Source organism: Maylandia zebra, linkage group LG19, assembly GCF_041146795.1.
Source record: "Maylandia zebra isolate NMK-2024a linkage group LG19, Mzebra_GT3a, whole genome shotgun sequence".
Classification (NCBI taxonomy): Eukaryota; Metazoa; Chordata; class Actinopteri; order Cichliformes; family Cichlidae; genus Maylandia; species Maylandia zebra.
In genome coordinates this window covers 20,950,813-20,970,055 of record NC_135185.1, presented here as the reverse complement: position 1 = coordinate 20,970,055, position 19,243 = coordinate 20,950,813, and the positions used below count along the sequence as shown (strand labels likewise).

Genomic DNA, 19,243 nt, shown 5'->3' with positions numbered 1-19,243 from the left:
TGCCTCTGTCCTGCGAGAATGTGCAGACTACTCTGCGAAAAACGTATCCATCGCAGGTACTTAGTCTTCCCCCAAAGGAAGACGAAATAGTAACTACACTTGTGGTTCCCGCAAAGCGCTCCATGCGTTTTCGAACACGTGTTGATAAGACTATGTTGTGCAAAATGAGCTCCAGCGAGGATCAATCCAGTCTCAACAAGATGAGAATTGATTGCAGAAAACAGTTTTCAACAATTTCATTTGCATTCTTTAGAAGGGCATTACCACATTAAGAAAATGAAAGGAAAGAAATACAATTTGCAGAATCACGAGCGAGTAAAAGGGTTTTCAAGAGCGACCTCTAACCAACTTTGATGTTCCTACAAAAGACAGTTTCCCCCAAATCAAACCCAAATTACTTGTTCCAAACTTCCCAAACCTAAAAGGCCCTGTTATATTAAGTCCAAGCTTTCTACTGCTCCATCCTTCACATCTCATTGTGCCTCTTGGTTGGACCCTTTATGCAAAGTGGCCTAGTTTTTCCTCTGCCCTGCTCTGCCTGCAAAGTAATGTCTATAATTTGGGCTTCAAATTCAGGCAGGGATAGAACCCATGCACCCCCATAACCCAAATACAGCTGCATGTTGTCCGCCTCTGTGTATGAATTATTCAACATCTGTCTGAGGCGTGCATATGTAAACAGGTGGATAGTCTCCTGATGGCTTTCTTAAGAGGAAACACTATAGACCAAAGACATCCTTCACCTCAGTTTCATACTTTTCCTCCTCAACTGTTACACTCTTAATGCGAGTCTAAAGCTCATGTAAGTGATACAGACTAAACAGTGTTGAGTTGATTCTGATATTACAGCCTCTTAGGTGAACCTAAATCTAAGAGTGTTGGTCAGAGAGTCAGCATAAGGGTGCATGCCTCCTTAATGTGGTGTTAAATCCTAGAATATATTGCTGGTTAAGCTTGTGATTGCACTGCAGTTTAACTCTACTCAAGAGAAATAAATTATAGACATGAGTAAGCTCCAAGATTCGAAAATCCAATGTGTTTTCAAATGGTTCATTCACAAACCAGCCATTCAAATTCAGCATTTTCCTGACTTAAATGGCTGCTTTAGGGATTGAAAATGTCAGAAATTGTATACAGAACAGCTCCTTGAACCACTTGTCCACCCTGCCCCCATTCATTAAGCATGAGGTTTTCATTTGTGTGTGGCCTTTATGTTTGCCAGGGCGTGCTTGATTAGAGACCGCAGTACTAATGTAAATAAATGTTGCCAGATGTGGTTGAATTACTACGCCACATGGTTTCATTTAGTCCCATGCACATGGGCACTGGCGGGATCAAGCAAGAGACACCCCAAGGGTCTGTATTTGGGAAACAAATGGGAGGGCAGGTGGGGTATGATTACACAAATTGTACACTTATGTTTAAAGTGCACATGCAGTGCACTTTCTGTGTGCTTTAGACAGTGCAAAGGAGTTGAGCAGTAAAAAAAATAAAAAAAATAAAGGCCTTCTTTGGTGTCGAGTAACTTGTGAATCAGAGCAATCTTGGAACAAAAATGTTCTGCATGAAAGTTTAAAATGAGATCAAAGCACCATATTCTGTGAGCTAAGAACATTACGTATCTACATTTGGATCATCTTACTTTGAGTTACCCTTCCACCCAAGTATGTAATGTCTTTGTGTTTCTGTATATTCCAAAGAGGTTTCTGTGCACACAGGTCTCTGCTTCAAATTAGTCTTAGTAGAGAGTGAAATGGAAAGATGCTGCAAGCAAACTAAAGTCTCTGAGGCAGCATCAAAAACATAGGTGAACATTAAACGTGAGATTTGTTGCAATTTTTAATGACTTTAAACATGAAAATGCACGTTTGGGCTAACACCACCTTAGTTCAGCATGCCAAAATATCATGCAGATTTTTCCCATTTTGGCTGTGCTCATCAAATATTCCGACTGACATCTTTCTTCAATATGACCTTCAAGGCATGCTTTTCTGCACAATGTAATGGCACGGGAAAAACGAGCGTGAAATTCAAACCAAGCCGGAGCTCGCTATATTTACGATTGCACTCGATGAGCTGCTGGCTCTATACAACAAAATCCAGGTCTCAGCCACAAATACACACCACTGGGCTCAGTTCTATTCTCATTTGTCCCCCCCCCAAAGGCAAGGAAGAGCTGAGGTTAATCCTCTCCACTGCTCTGTAAGGAAGTAGTAGAAGAAAAAGGAGGATAGCGAGACGAGGGGAAAAAAAAAAAAAAGGATATAATGCCAGAAAGCCATGGGAAGCACTTGAGATTAAGCCACTAACTATTGACATTGTGAGTGGCAGGTAAAGTCACCTCTGTTCAGAAACCTTTGATCACCACCAGAGAACAATACCTCCCCCTAGTGGCCAAAAAGGTGTACACCTAAAATTACTCACAGGGGTTTGGGGTTCACCTCTCCTCACATCCCAGGGCACCTCTGATAAAACATGGATGCCAGATATACTAGGCAGCTATACTCCAGTTTTTTCTTAATCATTAACTTTATGAGATACAGTACCTTGGTTTCCACAGCAACACCCCTCCTTCCCGAGTTACACCCGCTAAACTTCAAAAGGTCAAACGAGAGCACAGGAGAATTACTCTGAATCAGTGAGAATAGTGAGTATCCAGCACTGCATCTCCAATTAACTCACCACAGTTTCATCAAGGAATTGTAACAGGATTGCGCTGAGTCCAGATGAGCAGTCAGTCAAGTTTAGATGGGATGAGTATGAAGCTGGAAACGCAGTAAAGGACAAAATACAACCCACCAGCAGTAAACAGGATGAGAAATGTTGAAAATGTTACAAGATGTTAACCGGTACAGAAGGAAAGCGAGGAAGAGACAGAAACCAAATGAGGCCAGATGAAAGAAAGAACAAACTAAAGATTTATTGAAGGCAGCAGAAGATGCAAGAGACAAGATCAGAATGGCAAGGGGGAGTGGGGCACATACAGAGACACTTCTGTGTTCATATAGGTTTAATGTCTTTGTGTTACAAAAGTTTTTTTTTTTTCTGTTTTACAGCTCAGGAGAGCTTAATAGGTCTGTGCTGTTTTATCAAAATATACATGTTTTGAACGTATGTGGATATACTCCAAATGATTTTGTGGTACAAAAACATGAATATATACAACCATCAACCCCCTTCATACAATACCCCCACCCCCAGGCCCCATATAAAAAAAGAAAAGAGAAAAGTAAAAGCTTTTAACAAAATTGAAAGGCATACAATTTTTCTACACAACATCACAGCTAGGACTGCGGTTCAATTAAGTATTCATTCTAAGCAATCTCTACCAAAGTAGGCTCTTTGTAAAGTCAATCAAACAAAAGGGGTACAATATACAGTATATGTTGTTAATCAAAAGACAATTTAAATTAATGTGACTTTTTCCAAAGCATCTGAGGAATAGAACTTGGAACTGCCTCGTATTTGTTGTAACGTGGGGGTGAAAGACGAGACAAAAAAAAAAAAAAAAACTCCTAAGAAATCAGAATGCTACAAAACAGCAGGGGTAGAACATACTTTGGTCCTTAACAGCAATAACCGTCTGCAGCTACATGAAGCTTTGTTAAATCATGCATAAGAATCTTACAAAAATAGAGAGAGCACATCTGTATCTGGTCCAAGACAACAGTGGTCAAGGCTGTGGAAACTGGTGCTTGAGGCACACAGGAATGTGACAACGTGTAAGACTTCAGCGTGGTGGATCTATTGTTGAGAAAAAAAGTGCACTAAACGCACCTGACTGTGGCATAAGTGTACACCGACAGGGTACTGGGTGAGGACTCTCTCACCCTGCAATTCTGGTATCATAAATTTAAGGAAAAAAAAAAAAAAGATATACTGGGATTTCAAACACCATTCAAGACTGTTATTACCATCAATTGACAAGTGAGTCAGAGCTGCCCTCTCACAGGTACGATTACCTGAATATAATGGGATAAAGGCATCTTTGTAGACAGGCTAAGATACAAACACCTGAATGAGAGGTAAACAAAATCAACTAACCGTGCCCGTTTCAGCCTTAAATTAAAAACTTAAGGAGTCAAGGCACTGAGATAGCAATCAAACCCAGCTACTACAAATAGCTATCAGTTAAGCTTAGAAGTGATACAAGTAAATTTTAACATTTAAAAGAGATAAATGAATATATGTGTCCACATATATTTATATATATAGATGAACGTAATGTGGTTAAATGAGGCTCCAAACAACTGTCCTGAGGACTAAGTGATAGGAGACTGTAAGACAAAAAGGCTGAATACAGCTCTACACCTGCAACAATACACCTAACAGAGCTACATCACCTAGCAAGGATATTAAGCATCTAACTGACTTACATTCATAGTTTCTAGATACATATAATGGGGCTATATGCATACAGAGATAAACATTTGTTTTTTTAAACAAGAAACAGAAGATTAAATGAGCCACTTTTCCCCATTTTAACAATGCTGGTACAAACCAAAGGACAAAAAAATAAAATAAAAATTGAGAGCCATATATTACCAAATTAAGCCAGAGCAAATCTGTCTGGAACAAATTCAAAGTAAGGCACAAGACTGTAGAGAGAAAGACAGCGAAAGAATGCATTCAACCAGACCTCTTTCATAGCAGTGATGTTGTTATGAAATAGGAGGGTGTTGTTAATCACATTAACTGTGGCTCTGCACTTAAACCTTCATTAATATCATTAGTAACACTTGTGTTTACTTCCATTTCACATAAAACAGCTGCTGTGAAACAGGACTATTGAATAACCTTTGATAGTGGTATGGATCCCCAGAAGTAAATAGGTGGAAAGTCACACAGTAAAATAAAAATGGATGCTGGGAAATAAGTTTTATGGTCTCCGAGTCAAAACTTAATCCTTTGTCTCAAACCGTTTCTCACTGGCCAAACAGGTTCTAAGTGGCATTTCAAAAAGGCAAACACACACACACACACACACGTATCTCAACACAACTACTGTAATAAAAAGGAATGCTGAAGTGTGTCTGGTGCGGATACAATTCATCCACATAAGCATACATCTGTGGCGGAGGGTGTTTAAGTGATTTGGTCTTAAAAGGACAGTTCAACAGCTGCCTCTACTTTACCTCCAATTTAAAAAGAAAAAGAAAATACAAACATGTTTCATTGTAGAATGTTGCCTCTTTCCCAGGACCCCATATGCAAACTTATGGTGGGGGGAAAAATTATTAAATGTTAGACTGGATTTGATCCCGACCTCCTAATAAAGCTTTTATCAAGTTTTAGATGAATTGTTTCATTTGCAAGAATGCATGAGTTTCCATTGTTACAAGAGTTAGCAAGTGTAACAAAGCTTAAAGGACAACGCGATAAGCCCCTTTCAGACATGCAATCCCTTCCAATAATCTGACAGCATCCAAAGGTGTCGGGTTTGTGCTAAATGAACACCCTAGCCACTTAACCTACAAAAGCTGTGACAGCACTCTTACTAGGTTGGACCTTATGTAAGACTTTCAGCACACGAGCGCGTGCAGTCACAGCATTATCACTGTGCATGTCTCTAGTACATCTGTTAGATGCACAGCTCACTAGAGAATGCCTTAAACAGCAATAATGTAGATAGTAACATTTTGCATATTTGAAACATCTATGAGAGATCTCTGAGTGTCTGTGGGAGGAGCGGTGTGCAGTCCTATGATCAGCATTGTGCAACAAACACACCCTGCTCTTAGTGACAATGGCAGAAAGAATATTCCAAAGTGCGGTTACACCTCACTGGCATTGCTACTGACAGTACTTGTTCACACAAGTCTTTTGCAGGTATTGTGGCTCTCTCCGTCATTGTTGTGGATTTGAGAGAACGAACGCTACAGTTTAAGCAAGGAGTCTAAATGACAGAATGCTGTCAGATAAACAGATAAATTAAACGGGCAATGTTTAGTAACTCATGAAAGGATGCCAGTGTACAAATTCAGGAGCTTTTCTTTTAAGGATAACACAGAAGAATAGGTGTTTTTTTTAATAATAGGCATTCTGAGTTGTCACAGTGGGGAAGCAAAGGTATAATAATGATTACTGTGAAACAGCTTGTATTAAAAATAGGACCTATCTAAGTGGAGCCCTCATTAATACATCCCTGCTTTCCCCACTTTGAAAAGTCAATAGCTCTACGGAAGTCATCTACCAGTTTGTCAGTCATTTTTCTACACTTTAATTTAAAAAGCTTTGACATCAACTTAAGACTTTACAACATCAACCAACAAAAAATTAAGTTGTCCCCCCCCCATTTTCTTAAGCTTAGAAGAGAATCACAATGAATAAACAATGTTGAACCTATTAATGACGGTGAATGATTTGTTGTGAAAGGGGCAACATTCATCAAAAGAAACAGCTATAAATAGGTAATGGTGGCCATTTCCACTGATTGCAACCTCAAGAGTGGTAGCATTCAGATGGCAACAGACTTGGAGGATGAAAGGAAAGGCACTCAGATGGTGGACTTGGAGAAGGACACTCGAAGATGGTGGTTTTCCCCCAGATCATGGTTGTGGAACTCGATGAGGGACTCTATTGCCTCCTCGACTGAGCCCATCTGAATCAGAGCCATCTTGCGATCTTTTCTGTTAAAGTAAAATAAAAAAATAAAAAATTTGAACAATTTGTTCAAAGTGTAAGATCCAGCGCACTTGTGTGTGGGTTTTTCACCATTTGCTTTGTTGTACTCTCAAAACTAGGTTTAGTTCATGTGTCTATCAGACTAAAAAGGCCAACACTTTACAACCTTAATTTAAAGCAGGCAATTTAACCAAGAGCTGCTGTAGAGTGTTCTGAAGAAAGAAGAACTCAGCCGCAAAAAACAAACAATTTGAGAAAATTGGGTTTAAATGGACTAAAACTTACTGAAAGAACTTGAAGGCCTTGACTGTTGCTCCTGAGCTGGCAAATAGCCTCCTGAGATCATCCTCCACCACAGAAGGCCTGAAAGCAAAACAGCAGAGAAGTTAAAAAGCTTTGTAGGTTTATGTTTGTTTACTAAGCTGCAGGTTTCTGTGTCTGAAGTTGTAAAACAACAAGGCATGATTAAATATAAAAGCCACCCCCTCCTCCACATACTGAGAAATAATGTCACGAACACCTGAAGGAAAAAGCTTACTGTGCAAAAGGTTGCTGGGTTAGAGCAGAAATGACGCCAAGGTTAACACTCACGGTATGTTGGAGAGGTGGAGTGTTGCAGAGGGTGGAAAAATGTTGGAGTAGTTTTTGGAGCCAGGCTTCTTAAAACGGTGCAGTGGAGAGTTGCTGAAATCCTTTGTGAGGCCCTGGTCCTCGTGGCCTTCTCTGGGAAGCTGCACTGTTGTGTGTTTTGACAACGTCACACGCATGGCCCTGCCATGAAGACGCTGGCCATTCAGGTGGCTCATAGCTGAAAAACATAAGTCACATAAACATGGTTTCAACACACTATTTGTTAGCACATTCTCCATCACTTAATTTAACTCTAAACAGCCACAACAATAAGCAGATAATCAGCCATCTATCACAGGAGGAGCTGAATTACCCTTCTAAGCAAAGGCTCCAAACAATGCACAGTATAATAATGTGAGGAGGAAAAAAAGAAAAAAAAAGATGAAAGTGGTAGATCAAAGACAGAAAATTGTGTTTTGTAGGGCTGCAGCGTCGCTACCTAGTTGAGCCTGTGTGCCATCAGACATCTGGATTAGAGCATTCTCCTTTTTATTGAACAGGATCTTCACTCTCATCACATCGCCATACACACCTAAGGAGGAAGGGGAAAAGCATCACAATGCAAGTCCAGCAAATGCTACACGCATCATGCCTAAACCAGGAGCCACACAGTCAATCACAGCAACAACAACAATTTAAACCATCAAATCAGATATAAATAGTCACACTAAGCCTAAGGAAACAGTGTGATTGAAGTTACCGTTAGGCTATTCTAGAATCTTTACGTTCAATTCTGCATGGGTGTCCTGTAGCCATTCCTACATAAGCCCTCTTAAAACTAACTACACATGGATGCTAAAATGCCTTAAGAGGGGAGAAATCGTGATTTGAAGACAAAAATCAAAGATTAGTAAAATGAGTAGTAGTGATCAATTTGATTGCTCTACTGTGAAGATAGAGTTGATTACTTCCCAAACTTGAGGGTCTAAACAGAGACATGCAGAAATAATCTAAACATGCACATACCTACATTTGAATAACTGAGAAAAACTGCAAGAGAATAAAACTGTGACATAATCCTGAGATTATGTCAACCCATAATCACAAAAAAAGCTGCAGCATTTCATCATTCTAGTGCAGCAGAGAGAGAGAATCACTGAAAAACAATCAGCATGTAAAAATGAAATTTGACCACTTTTTATGGCTAAATTTGGCTGGTGCAGAACCAGTAAAGGTTTGACTTTTATCCTCTTCTTTATGGTGATGCTTTAAAATTTAGATCGGCCTCCTGCCTCATTGCCAAACAAAATCATTCCCACATTTCTATTTAGCGGGGCAATATTTACATTGAAGGGCTTTGCTCTTTGAAGATGGGAAAAGTGCAAATGTTTTTTGCCCATGGACAAGTATCATAGCTTTTAAAAATTAAATGAAATGCTGCAGCTTTGTGGCATTCTCACCATACTTTTCTCACACAAACCCACAACAACCAAAACAGGTCATACAAACCCTCAAACAGACACCCCCACCCGCCATAGCCCTGTACTCTGATGATGAGCCATCAGTGGTTAAAAATAAATAAAAGCCAACAACATGAGACAAGACATGCCCACCTTGCCAGGTAACAGTAGTAATAAAAAAAGGAGATGAAAGGATGATAACGTACCGAAAAGAATAAAGAGGCAGTGTGGCGTAACGCTCTTTAGAGACAGCAGGAGGGAGCAGCGGGGCAGGGGGCCAAAAAGGGGAGAGGGAACAGGGGACAGGGGAAAAGAGACGGAGCGGAGTGGAGGACAGTGGAGTGGAGTCGGGACATGTCCGCAGGCCACAGGCAGCGAGGTCCACAGGAAGGCCACAGTACCATGGAGGAAGGAGAGGCATGAGGGACGAAGAGAATGAAGAGAGGAGAAGGATTTGAATAGCATAAGAGGATGAAGAGAAATGTGAGGATGGGGGGGAAGAAAGATGATGGAGAGGTAGATCATGGCAAAAAAATAAAATAAAATAAAATGAAAATCAGGGTGTCAAAGAGGTGCCAATGTAGTGTATGCGTTTTCAATTTGTGGTGGTGGGGGTGGGGGATTTCCAAATTAGGGATAATGGTAAGGGGAAGGAAAAAGGGTTGGGTGGATGGAAGGAGGTGGTTACAGTAGTAAATAACAGAGGAGTGACAGGAGGAGAGAGGGAACAATTGGTCATGGGGCGTGCAGTCAGTTGGCAAGATTTAAAGTGAGGGGTTAAAAAAAACAAAAAAAAAAACAAAAAGAGGGATTAGGGGGACAGAAAGGAGAGAGAGAAAAGGAAGTAAAAAAACAAAACAAGGTCAGTATACACAAAGAAATGTAGTGCTTCAGACAGTAGAACTGGCTAAATTAAAATGCACTGTCACTATGGGAACACTAGGAGAAAGAGAAGAGAAAAAAAGATTAACAATGAAATACAGGAAAAAAGGCAGAGACAATATGTACTTTTAAATTAAATGTCATGTTTGTTTAGATTACGTAGAGAATGATATAAAACAAAATTCTGAGCATCAATTTTAATAATTCTCGAAGAACTTAAACAGAATCCTTAAATAACCAAACTAAGTGTATTGACTACATTAACTACAGTAAATGTAATGAGCTTAAAGACTACTTGTATATTTATACACTATTAACGAGAATAATGTACATGATGTGTTGCTTTAAAACAAGACCAAAAAAGTAATATTGTCTCCCCAACAACTCAAGAATGATTTTAACTAATGGACAAAAATGAAGATATGAAATGGTAAGTTTTCTTTAAAGAAAACACAAAAAAAAGAAGTTAGTTTTTTGAATAAACTTAAAATTCACAGTGAGCAAAGTGGCAGGGCAGAAACGCAGCAGGTTTGGTCAAACACAGAGAGGTCCTGAAAGGGAAGAGGTTTTGACTTAATGACCCCCTTGCAATTAAAAATAGTGGTAAGGGTAGTTCCTCGTGCAATCACGTGAAGTGGTAAGACATGAGGCGTAAAAACATTCGTTTCATTTGATCAAGTGGATCCACAAGCCAAAGTGTAAACAAAAGGCAATGTAACTGTTGAATGAAGCTCAGCACTGAACTAAAACAAAAGCAAAGGTAGTAGAGCTGTTTAATAGCATGTGTACTGACCTCAGGGTTCAGATTGCTGACCAACAAGACATTGTGGCCCCCAGCGGCAGCAAGCCCTGACAGGCCGAGCCGGCTAGCGGCCGCTGCTGCCGCCGCCATGCCAGTGTGGCCCACACCGAGGGACGCCAAGGCACTAGGAATACCGGGTACTGAGAGACCTAAGAGCAGTAAACCACAAATTACTCTCAACTCAATGCAATCCGTAGATAAAAACCTGAGAAATAATTTAATCATGAAGATTATCTGCTATATGTACATCTGAATAAACTACTGAAATACAGACATTCGAATCAGAATAGCAGGAAATATATTTTTTTGTACTGACCTGCCTGCTGAATAGCAAAGGTTGGGGGGAAGGCATGAGCGCCACCATAGGGAGAGGCTGAGATTATACCTGGTGCAGCTATAACAACAAGATATAGAAGTAAGATTTTTTTTTTTTTTATTAATATAAATTAAAAGAATGACAGTGAAGTAAATCCTGCGAATTCTAATTCAAAAAAGAATGGACTACATTCTTACCAAACGCAGCTGCTGCCATGGCCTGGTGGTCAATGGAGGGCTGTGAATCTGCAGTTGGAAGGTCTGGTCGGGTGTAGTCCCTGCTCTTGTCGTTGTTGTACTTGACGTTGAGGCTGGTAAGCTTGGAGAAGCTGATTCTCAGAGTACAGCAAGCATTGTAGATGTTTTGTCCATCCAGAGACTAAAGAAAACAGCGTTCTGTTAAACTTGAGATAACATATCTGGTGTGTTTTTACAGTGGCGAGTTTAACTAGTGACGTCTGAGCGACTGTTCCCAAAGTGTACTAACTGCCCTATAATGATATTGCTTTGTTTCAAAATGTCCTAATCTTAGTCCCATGCTGACAAAAAAAGTGAACCAATCGTACCATCTTGGAATGCTGCGCTGTCATGGCATCAGCATACTGGATGAGAGCCTGGAACTGGTTGTTCTTGGTAAAAGTGATGATCTTCAGCACTGTACCAAATTTAGAGAAAATCTGCAGGAGAGACACGATTATAAAGGTCATAATTTTAACACACCTAAAATAAATAAGAACTGCAAAACAGCTTTAGACTTTAGTGCTAGACAATGAGTGGTCAAATCAGTAGCTATACAGCTAAGATTTGAGGGACGTTTTTTTTTGTTTTTTGTTTTTTTAAGGTGGGGCATGCCCAGACTAGTTACTTAAAACATCTCTGACCAGTCAAAAAAAAACAAAAAAAAAAACTGTAGTAGCTGCCTTTACCTGGTGGAGTACATCCAGGGTAACAGGATAGAAGAGGTTTTCCACTATGACCCTGAGCACAGGGCTTTGGGCTGCCGCTGCTCCAGCCATGCTACCAGCATCAGCAGAAATGGCCACACTTCCCATTCCTCCTCCATGAAGGGCATTAACTGCCTGCAGAGCTGCCTGGGCACGCTAAGGAGAAACAGAAATACTTCTCAGCATCAGTGGTGAAAGGATAGTACCACCGAGTGAATGTGTGCAGCATAATGTTGTAAAACAAAACAATATTTTTAACAAATGTAAATAAGTTATTCAATATGCATTTTTTCAGTATGGAGCCAAAACTTGAATCCCAGCATCAAGCAATAAGTTAAACAGCTGATGAAGCCTCAAATGCAAACCATTAAAATAAATATAAAGTGCACAGATCTGTGCCGCTGCTGTAAAACCCTTACCACTTGGTTTGGGGAGTTGTCCGTCTTGAGCTCTTTGTGGGTCGAGTACTGCATGTAAATGGGGTGGTTTCTGATGACAGGGGTAACAGAGGAGTAGTAGCTCACCATCGTCTGTGCACACTCCTCGCTGTTCAGTTCCAAGAATGCCTGGGACATAAACATACTTATTTTGTTTATCCCATCACATACAACAAAGGTGACACCCTAATGCAACAAATTTAACATTCTTATCGATTCTTTTTATCTGTTATTAACCATTATAAATAACACAATTAACATGGTTACAGTATTACTGGTTATAGAACTACTTCAAACAGAAAACAGGTGTTTCGTGACCTGCTGTATTCCTCCAGGAAATCTTAACATCAAGCAGTGTCTATCTACCAACAAAGTCACAAGGATGTAACAAAAGGGTCATTGTTATAATTTTAGGTCAGGACAGAAGGATAAAAAGCTGATCCCTCGGCTCAGGCCTGGGAAAAAAATAATTCAACCAAAACTGCAAGTCATACAGTTTGGTAAGCAGACAGGCAACCGTCTTTCCTACCTGGTTTTTCCCTTTCAGCATCAGCAGATTAGTGACCTTCCCAAAGGGCAGCCCCAGGCCAATAACTTCAGCCTCATTTATGTCGTTGGGCAGCTTGCGTACATGGACCACACGTGATGGAACACCAGGACTGCGGACGTCACCTTTGAATTTTTTGCTGTCGTTGCCATTGGCTGCAAGAGAAAACAGAAGCAGATACAATCAGGGAGGGAACAGGAGGCTCCGGTTCTTCCTGAATAATGGATTGATAACCATGGTAACACAAACACGTCAAGCACTTCAATAAAAAGGGGATTCACCCCTCCATGGCAACCCCCTACCTGAGTTCATGATATAGGGTCCGTTGGATATGCAGGAAGAAAAGAGTTCGTCGGATCCCCTCTGCAGAAGGAAAGGAAACAATGGTTCACTTCAGTGCGTTCACCCAATGAAGGCACAGCTTGGCAGGTGGAGAGCACGGTTCTCACATTACTAAGCTATTGTGTGATAAAGCAGGAAGTAATCTGATAACCAAAAGAGAACTGAGCAAACACACTTGAGAAGAACTCCACCTTCCTCACTAGGAGGAATCCAGCGAACTATCATGTCAGCAGGAATATCTGACTTCCCATTCCATTAAACGCCTTTTACAGTATTGTCAAACCTCAAGCTACTGTAACAATAGGCCATATTTTTGAGACAATGTGCAATAAAACACAATTATGCATAGCACATTTAAGTTGGAACAGGTAGTTTTCAGCTTGAAGGACAATATTCAGTCAGGTTTTGGCCAAATAGCTGTCGGTGAGTACATCCCATCTTCTCATAATCCATCAGGAGCAGGGATAACACACTGAAGCCCTTTGGATCGCAAGACAAGATGGGGACACTTCCACTCCACACTAGACTACTGTCTGCCTTTTACAGACTCCCTCTCTAGTACATAAAAAGTGCTGTTTCAGGGCTGTTCACATGGTTGTGTGTTTGTGGCTGAGTGAGATGAAGTATTGCAGTCACAAGAAGTGGCTCAGCAGCATAAGCTCTACAACACTCTACAATGAAGGTCCTGTTCAGGCTGAGACTAGGGACATTGTTACGCAGCAGCACACACATATGTAGCCCGGGGGACTCTCTGGGAGTTGAAGAGCCCGAAGCACTTTAACAACAACCAGTCATGCAGGTTTGCTAGCATTCTTCACCTTGTGAATCTAAATAGAGGGTGGGGTCAGGTAAGCCTGCATACAAAAACTTATGAGAGATAACATTTGGTCATGCCTCCAAACAGTAGAACAACACTGCAGTAAGACAGTACTACAAGCAGTGGTATAAATACTCTGGCTTCTACACAGCCTGACAGAACTAATCAGTCTAAAATATAAATGAGTAATGGGTACTGTTTAGACTTATGATCCAAAAGTTAAAAATATTAATAATATTAATAATAACAACAACAAGAACAACAAATAAAAAAATAAAATAAACAAGACAACACTGATTACAATGAACAGATGAGAATGGTGTGTTCCAATTTGTGGGAAGAAATTGGTCCCGATAATTCAGCCAATAGCAGATGCAAACCATGAGAAATGAAGGAAGTGGCTCCAGCCTGACTCGCTGGTTGTGGGCGGGCAGCGGCACACTTATCACTCAGCAGACTGGTTCCAAACAGGAAGAGCAGCAAGATGAGGTCTGCTTCCAGAGTTTTGCTAAACTTCCTCTGGGGAGACTGTAGGTTACTGTTAAATGTCGACTCCCTCCTCCTTCTTCCTCATTCTAATAATAACAACTGCAGAGCTAAGACAGTCCACGGTGCAGAGCAGGAGCATCAAGTCACTCACAAAATGGAGACTTGTGTTACAATTGAGCATTTAAACAGGATGTGTCAGAGTGCTTGCTAAGCCTATAGAAGAAAAACAGACCTGACCACGCATTTGCTTGAAGTCCAACACAGCCCAAATAAATGTATCAATGTGTTCACTTCCTTTGTTTGCTTAGGATGTGGACAGGATAACAATAATCTTCAGAGTGATGACACACTGCTGGCAAACACACCAAAACTTCAGCTTCCTTTCACTGACAACGGCAATACTTTGAACTCTATTTTTAAAAGTTAACATGTAGCAGAAGCAATTTCTCTGTCCCATTCACCAAGTTAAACCTGGTTTGCATTGCATCAGCAAAAGAGGGAAAGGGACACATACTCTCCAACTCTACTGCAGCACATAGGGAAGGGAAAGAAAAAAGAAAACACAAACAAACCCCATTTTCATCTTATAAGGAAACTAAACCTGAGGTGATTTATTTGTATGTGCCCTGCCTTTTGCAAACAACCTTATTTAGGGTTATAGGGGGTTGGCTGGTGTATTCTCTCAGGAAAAGTACAAAGGAGAGAAGCACAGGTATAGGCATGTTTGTTCACTGTGATCAGCCTTCACACTTGGAGGGGGCAGGGAGCTGTGCCTCGCCAGGGGGCTGGAGGGGGGAGATTGGAATGTGACCGCGGAATGCCAGACACTCTGCCCAGACGGAATAATTACAGATTCCAGCAAGGCAGGGCTCCATAACTCAGTGTCATCATTACCGCAGCACTTTAAATCCAAAAACAGAAGTAGTTAAAAAGAAGAAACAATCTCATCTGGAGTTAAACCCTCACTATTAAGCAGCAATCATTAAATCGTGTATTAGTGCACATGATGAAAAGAAACAGGCATTACTGAAATGAATAGAGGGGGTGGGGTGTGTCCCATGTATTGGGGGTGTGTATAAGAGTGCTTGTTCAAACACTGTAAAGACCTTTGGCCGGGAGGATGGCTACAGATCTAGGTTGAGCTCAATTAGTCCACCTACACTGAGCTGCTCCAGGCAATGTTACCAAGGATTACAGCAAAAACAGGAATTTTAACAACCAGCAGCATGCTGAAGAAACGGTGTGGTTTCTTCCTGTCAAGTCTGCATGCACAAACATTCAGTTTCACAAGAATACAACAGCTCAGTGACTAATTTACAAGTCCAATTCTTGCTAAGGATTTAACATTAGATAAGACTTTGTGGTTTTGTTAGAGCAATGATGGTTACATAGCCCTGTAATTGAAACACAACTGAGCAACAACAAGAGTCAGGGCAGAATTCAGCTTTCCCACATTCCAATAAGACCAACAGACTATTAAGGAACACACAAATAAACAACAGGAAGTTTCATTTCAACAGCCACACAGGCAAACGGAGACAGAACAGGAAAACATGAAAGCCCCACCTCTGAGAATCTATGCTAACATAATTATTGAATAATCCCCTTCCACCGTCTTGCTGTAACCTCTGTGCTGACCATTCAGCTCTATTTCATGAATGTTTAAAAAGCAAGTCAGTCTTCTCCTGCAACTTCATTACACATGAGAAAAAGCTTTGGAAAGGTATTCTGTATTATGGAGGAGGCTTGCAAAGTGATACACTACGTGCCACCAGAGCTGGCTCAGTTCTTTGAAATTGTCACTGTATTCTGAAAAACACACCTTTGTACAATATTACACATTTCTCTCTCTCTCTCTCACTCTCTCTCTCACACACACACACACACACACACACACACACACACACACACCAAAAGTCACAACTATATATGTTACAAGACCATATTTGGAGTTAAAAACACTACATACTAATTTCAGCAAGTGGGAGTCATTACTTATGCTGTAGTAAAGGAGTGCAATACTGTAAAATAAAAAAGGAAATAAGCAACCAAGAGGAAGATGACTCAAAACTGCCTACCTTTGTGCCAGCTGATATGTCATGGACACTGCTGCAAAACAGAAAGTTCTCAGTAAGAAAATAAGGAAAACCATCCACGAACTATCCTTAAGTCATTGTTATAACATTCAACTGCATCGGAAAAAAAAAACAAAAAACAAAAAACACACACATACACACACACACAATCCTACAACACTGTTAGCCCAAAAGGAAAACGACTTCCTTATTTAAAGCCATAAAGAGCAACAGGAACCCAAATGAGTCGTACACAAAGACAAAACTATACAAAAATTTACTTACTCAATTTCAGGGACGTAGCCGGATCCCAGAGGGTACAAGTCAGCGTCTAGGCGGCTATAACGGTTTAAAAAGAGATGCAAGTAAACTTGTGTGAGTTAAAAAAAAATTGAAAAAGAAAAACACCTATAATTACAACTAGACGCCGGGGGCGAATGCGAAGCTGTCTATGAGCTACTTTCGAAGTCCTTCAAACTTACGACATCAGACGATCAGAAGAGAAGGACACGTTCGAACTAAACAATACGCTATCGTGTATCCTACTGCGATTAGATAACTCGGTTTAGAAGTCCCCGATTCAATCAAATGTTAAGGCCAGACATCTTCAACATGGCCCTGGCGCTCCGCGAACAAATGAACACGGAAATGAGACACGTTGCTTTAGCTAGCGCTCGAGTTCCCGTGAAACCAAGTTACAAAGGTACCGTTAGCCAAAAACTAATGTCCGTCGTAGCAAACAAGAGGCTATCATTGTCTTCCTTAAATAAAGGCAAATGTTCCTATCACAACTCAAATTAAGTTGGTCTTGCTTAGAGTTACTAACGTTTACGATAATTAAATAAATAAAATAAGTGCATTAAAACATTCACATTAGTATTGACTGTTAGCCAACGCTAGCGACGACTAGCAGCTGCTAGCTAGCTTACGCTCCTGCTAACTGTTGCATGTTTTGATGGAAAAAAAACTGTTTGAAGTTAACTTTTCTATTTCGACGGTACGGTGAAGGTACTTCAAACATCACAATATGTCCATAAGCAACCGAAATAAGATAAGAAGTTACTCCGCGATCGGTTTGTCTTATAAATATAAGTGTTAAGTGTGGCTCTTTTCACTTACCCGTCCATTGCACAAGAAAAAAACTGCAGGTCTGAAGCGAAGGTAGGGCGGCAGACTTGCTTGGTTTTCTTACAAAATGGCTGAACACACGGAGGCGAGCGCTGATTAGTCCAGGAACTTCCAAGAGCTGAAAACGGGCGGTGACCTGAGCTGCGATTGGACAAGAAGGCTTTCATTTTGTGAAAAAACCAGGGCCGCGGCAAATTTCCAGTGCATCGTATCAGAGACTCTTTTAGGAGTTAGGAGTTTGTTTTGGCTGCACCCAGATAAAAATACAGCCTAAAAAAGTGTTTTAGTTGTAAAAATCTACTCGTACACATTTTCATCAAAAAGTGTTTAATAGTATACCCTAACAATCATACACACACGGCTGTTAACACACTGTTAACAACTTTATTAGGTTAACACGTGTAAGGTTTATGGTGTCCTAAATTAATCGTACTGTCAATTGCCAATATCATTTTTATGTTTCTGTAATAGTCAGTCCACCAGTATGCAAGCTTTTTCACTGCTAAAATATATTGATATTTTTTTACCAATAATTTTCAAATGTACTGTTCTACAGAAAAGCAGAAAAATAGTAGTAAATATTTCGATTCAGATGCCAAATTACAGTTAATTACTTGCACGCCTAAGAAGAAATAATTGTTTAATTATTAGCATCCATAAAAGAGCAGAGAGGACAGCAGCAAAAGCAAAGAGACTACATTTCTGAGTCAATATTGAGCCCACTTTGAAGGAAAACAGTAACAGTTAAGTATAGATATATTGTCAATATATAATGTGCAAAAGTAAAAGCAAAAAGGTGAAATCTCTCAGCTATATAGGTACTCTAATAAGTACCACACACACACACACACACACACACACACACACACACACACACACACACACACACACACACACACTAAGTTTAAAGTACCTAATAAGTGTATAAGTAAACAGAATTAGCTCTACTTTATTTAATTCATACAATATAGCAAATTGTCACAGTTGGTGGTGTAGTATGTGCTTTGATTTGTTTCTTGATGGTTTAAAACATTGCTGCTGCATTGAGGTTTGCGTTTTAATTTCACGTTCATCAGTGGGATAAGTAGGGATGGCTTTACAATAAAAAGGGAGCTATGTTGTTTTATTATGTTCGTATACCTTTCCTAATGCGAGGCTCGTAATAGGATAGCTGAAGCATCCATTTACCCAACACAGAAGAAAGGTAATTACTGGTGACTGATAGCATGGCAGCAATTAGATTTTGCTTTGTCTTTAGTGTTGATTTGCAAGATGTATTTGCTCCATACTTCAATAGATAATTGCGTTAGAACTCTCTTTTACCATTTGATTTTATTTTCCATGACTTGCTATATCCTTCTGGTTCATTCAGGGACATTTTTTTTGTTTATGCTTCTGTCAGCAGTATAACCTCAAAACAACACGATAGTAAAATTTGTTTCATCAAAGGGAATACACTTCTAACAACCTCAAGAGCATTTTTAGATTTCAATTTATCTGATATAAACATTGTAATATATGTATGCAGGATAAAGCAGGACAATTATAGTTATGCTGAATAATGCATACTTAACCCTCTACTTATGAATGCCATTAAAATGCATCCAACTCTTCCTAGAGTCCCTAATTAACCCTCTTTCTCTTTCCCTCTCTCCCTCTCTCTCTCTCTCTCTCTCTCTCTCTCACACACACACACACACACACACACACACACACACACACACACACACACACACACACACACACACACACTTAACAGAATTTATTACAACGGTGTAAAATGACGAAATTAAAAGATAGTAGATGTATGC

General features: G+C 40.1%; 1 protein-coding gene across 1 annotated transcript; it reads right to left on the bottom strand.

Annotated features, from left to right (window-relative positions):
* Window positions 1–2,992: 2,992 nt before the first annotated feature.
* Window positions 2,993–17,520, bottom strand: ptbp1a (polypyrimidine tract binding protein 1a). Its single transcript, XM_004540190.3, has 16 exons — window positions 17,424–17,520; window positions 16,590–16,643; window positions 16,308–16,338; window positions 12,884–12,944; window positions 12,564–12,736; window positions 12,017–12,163; window positions 11,580–11,753; window positions 11,220–11,330; window positions 10,852–11,032; window positions 10,655–10,732; window positions 10,330–10,487; window positions 8,861–8,894; window positions 7,694–7,786; window positions 7,216–7,432; window positions 6,910–6,987; window positions 2,993–6,629 (listed from the first exon to the last, which is right to left on the bottom strand). The coding sequence occupies exons 1-16, from the start codon at window positions 17,429–17,431 to the stop codon at window positions 6,497–6,499; spliced, it is 1,731 nt and encodes a 576-aa protein (XP_004540247.1). The 5' UTR covers window positions 17,432–17,520; the 3' UTR covers window positions 2,993–6,496.
* Window positions 17,521–19,243: the final 1,723 nt, after the last annotated feature.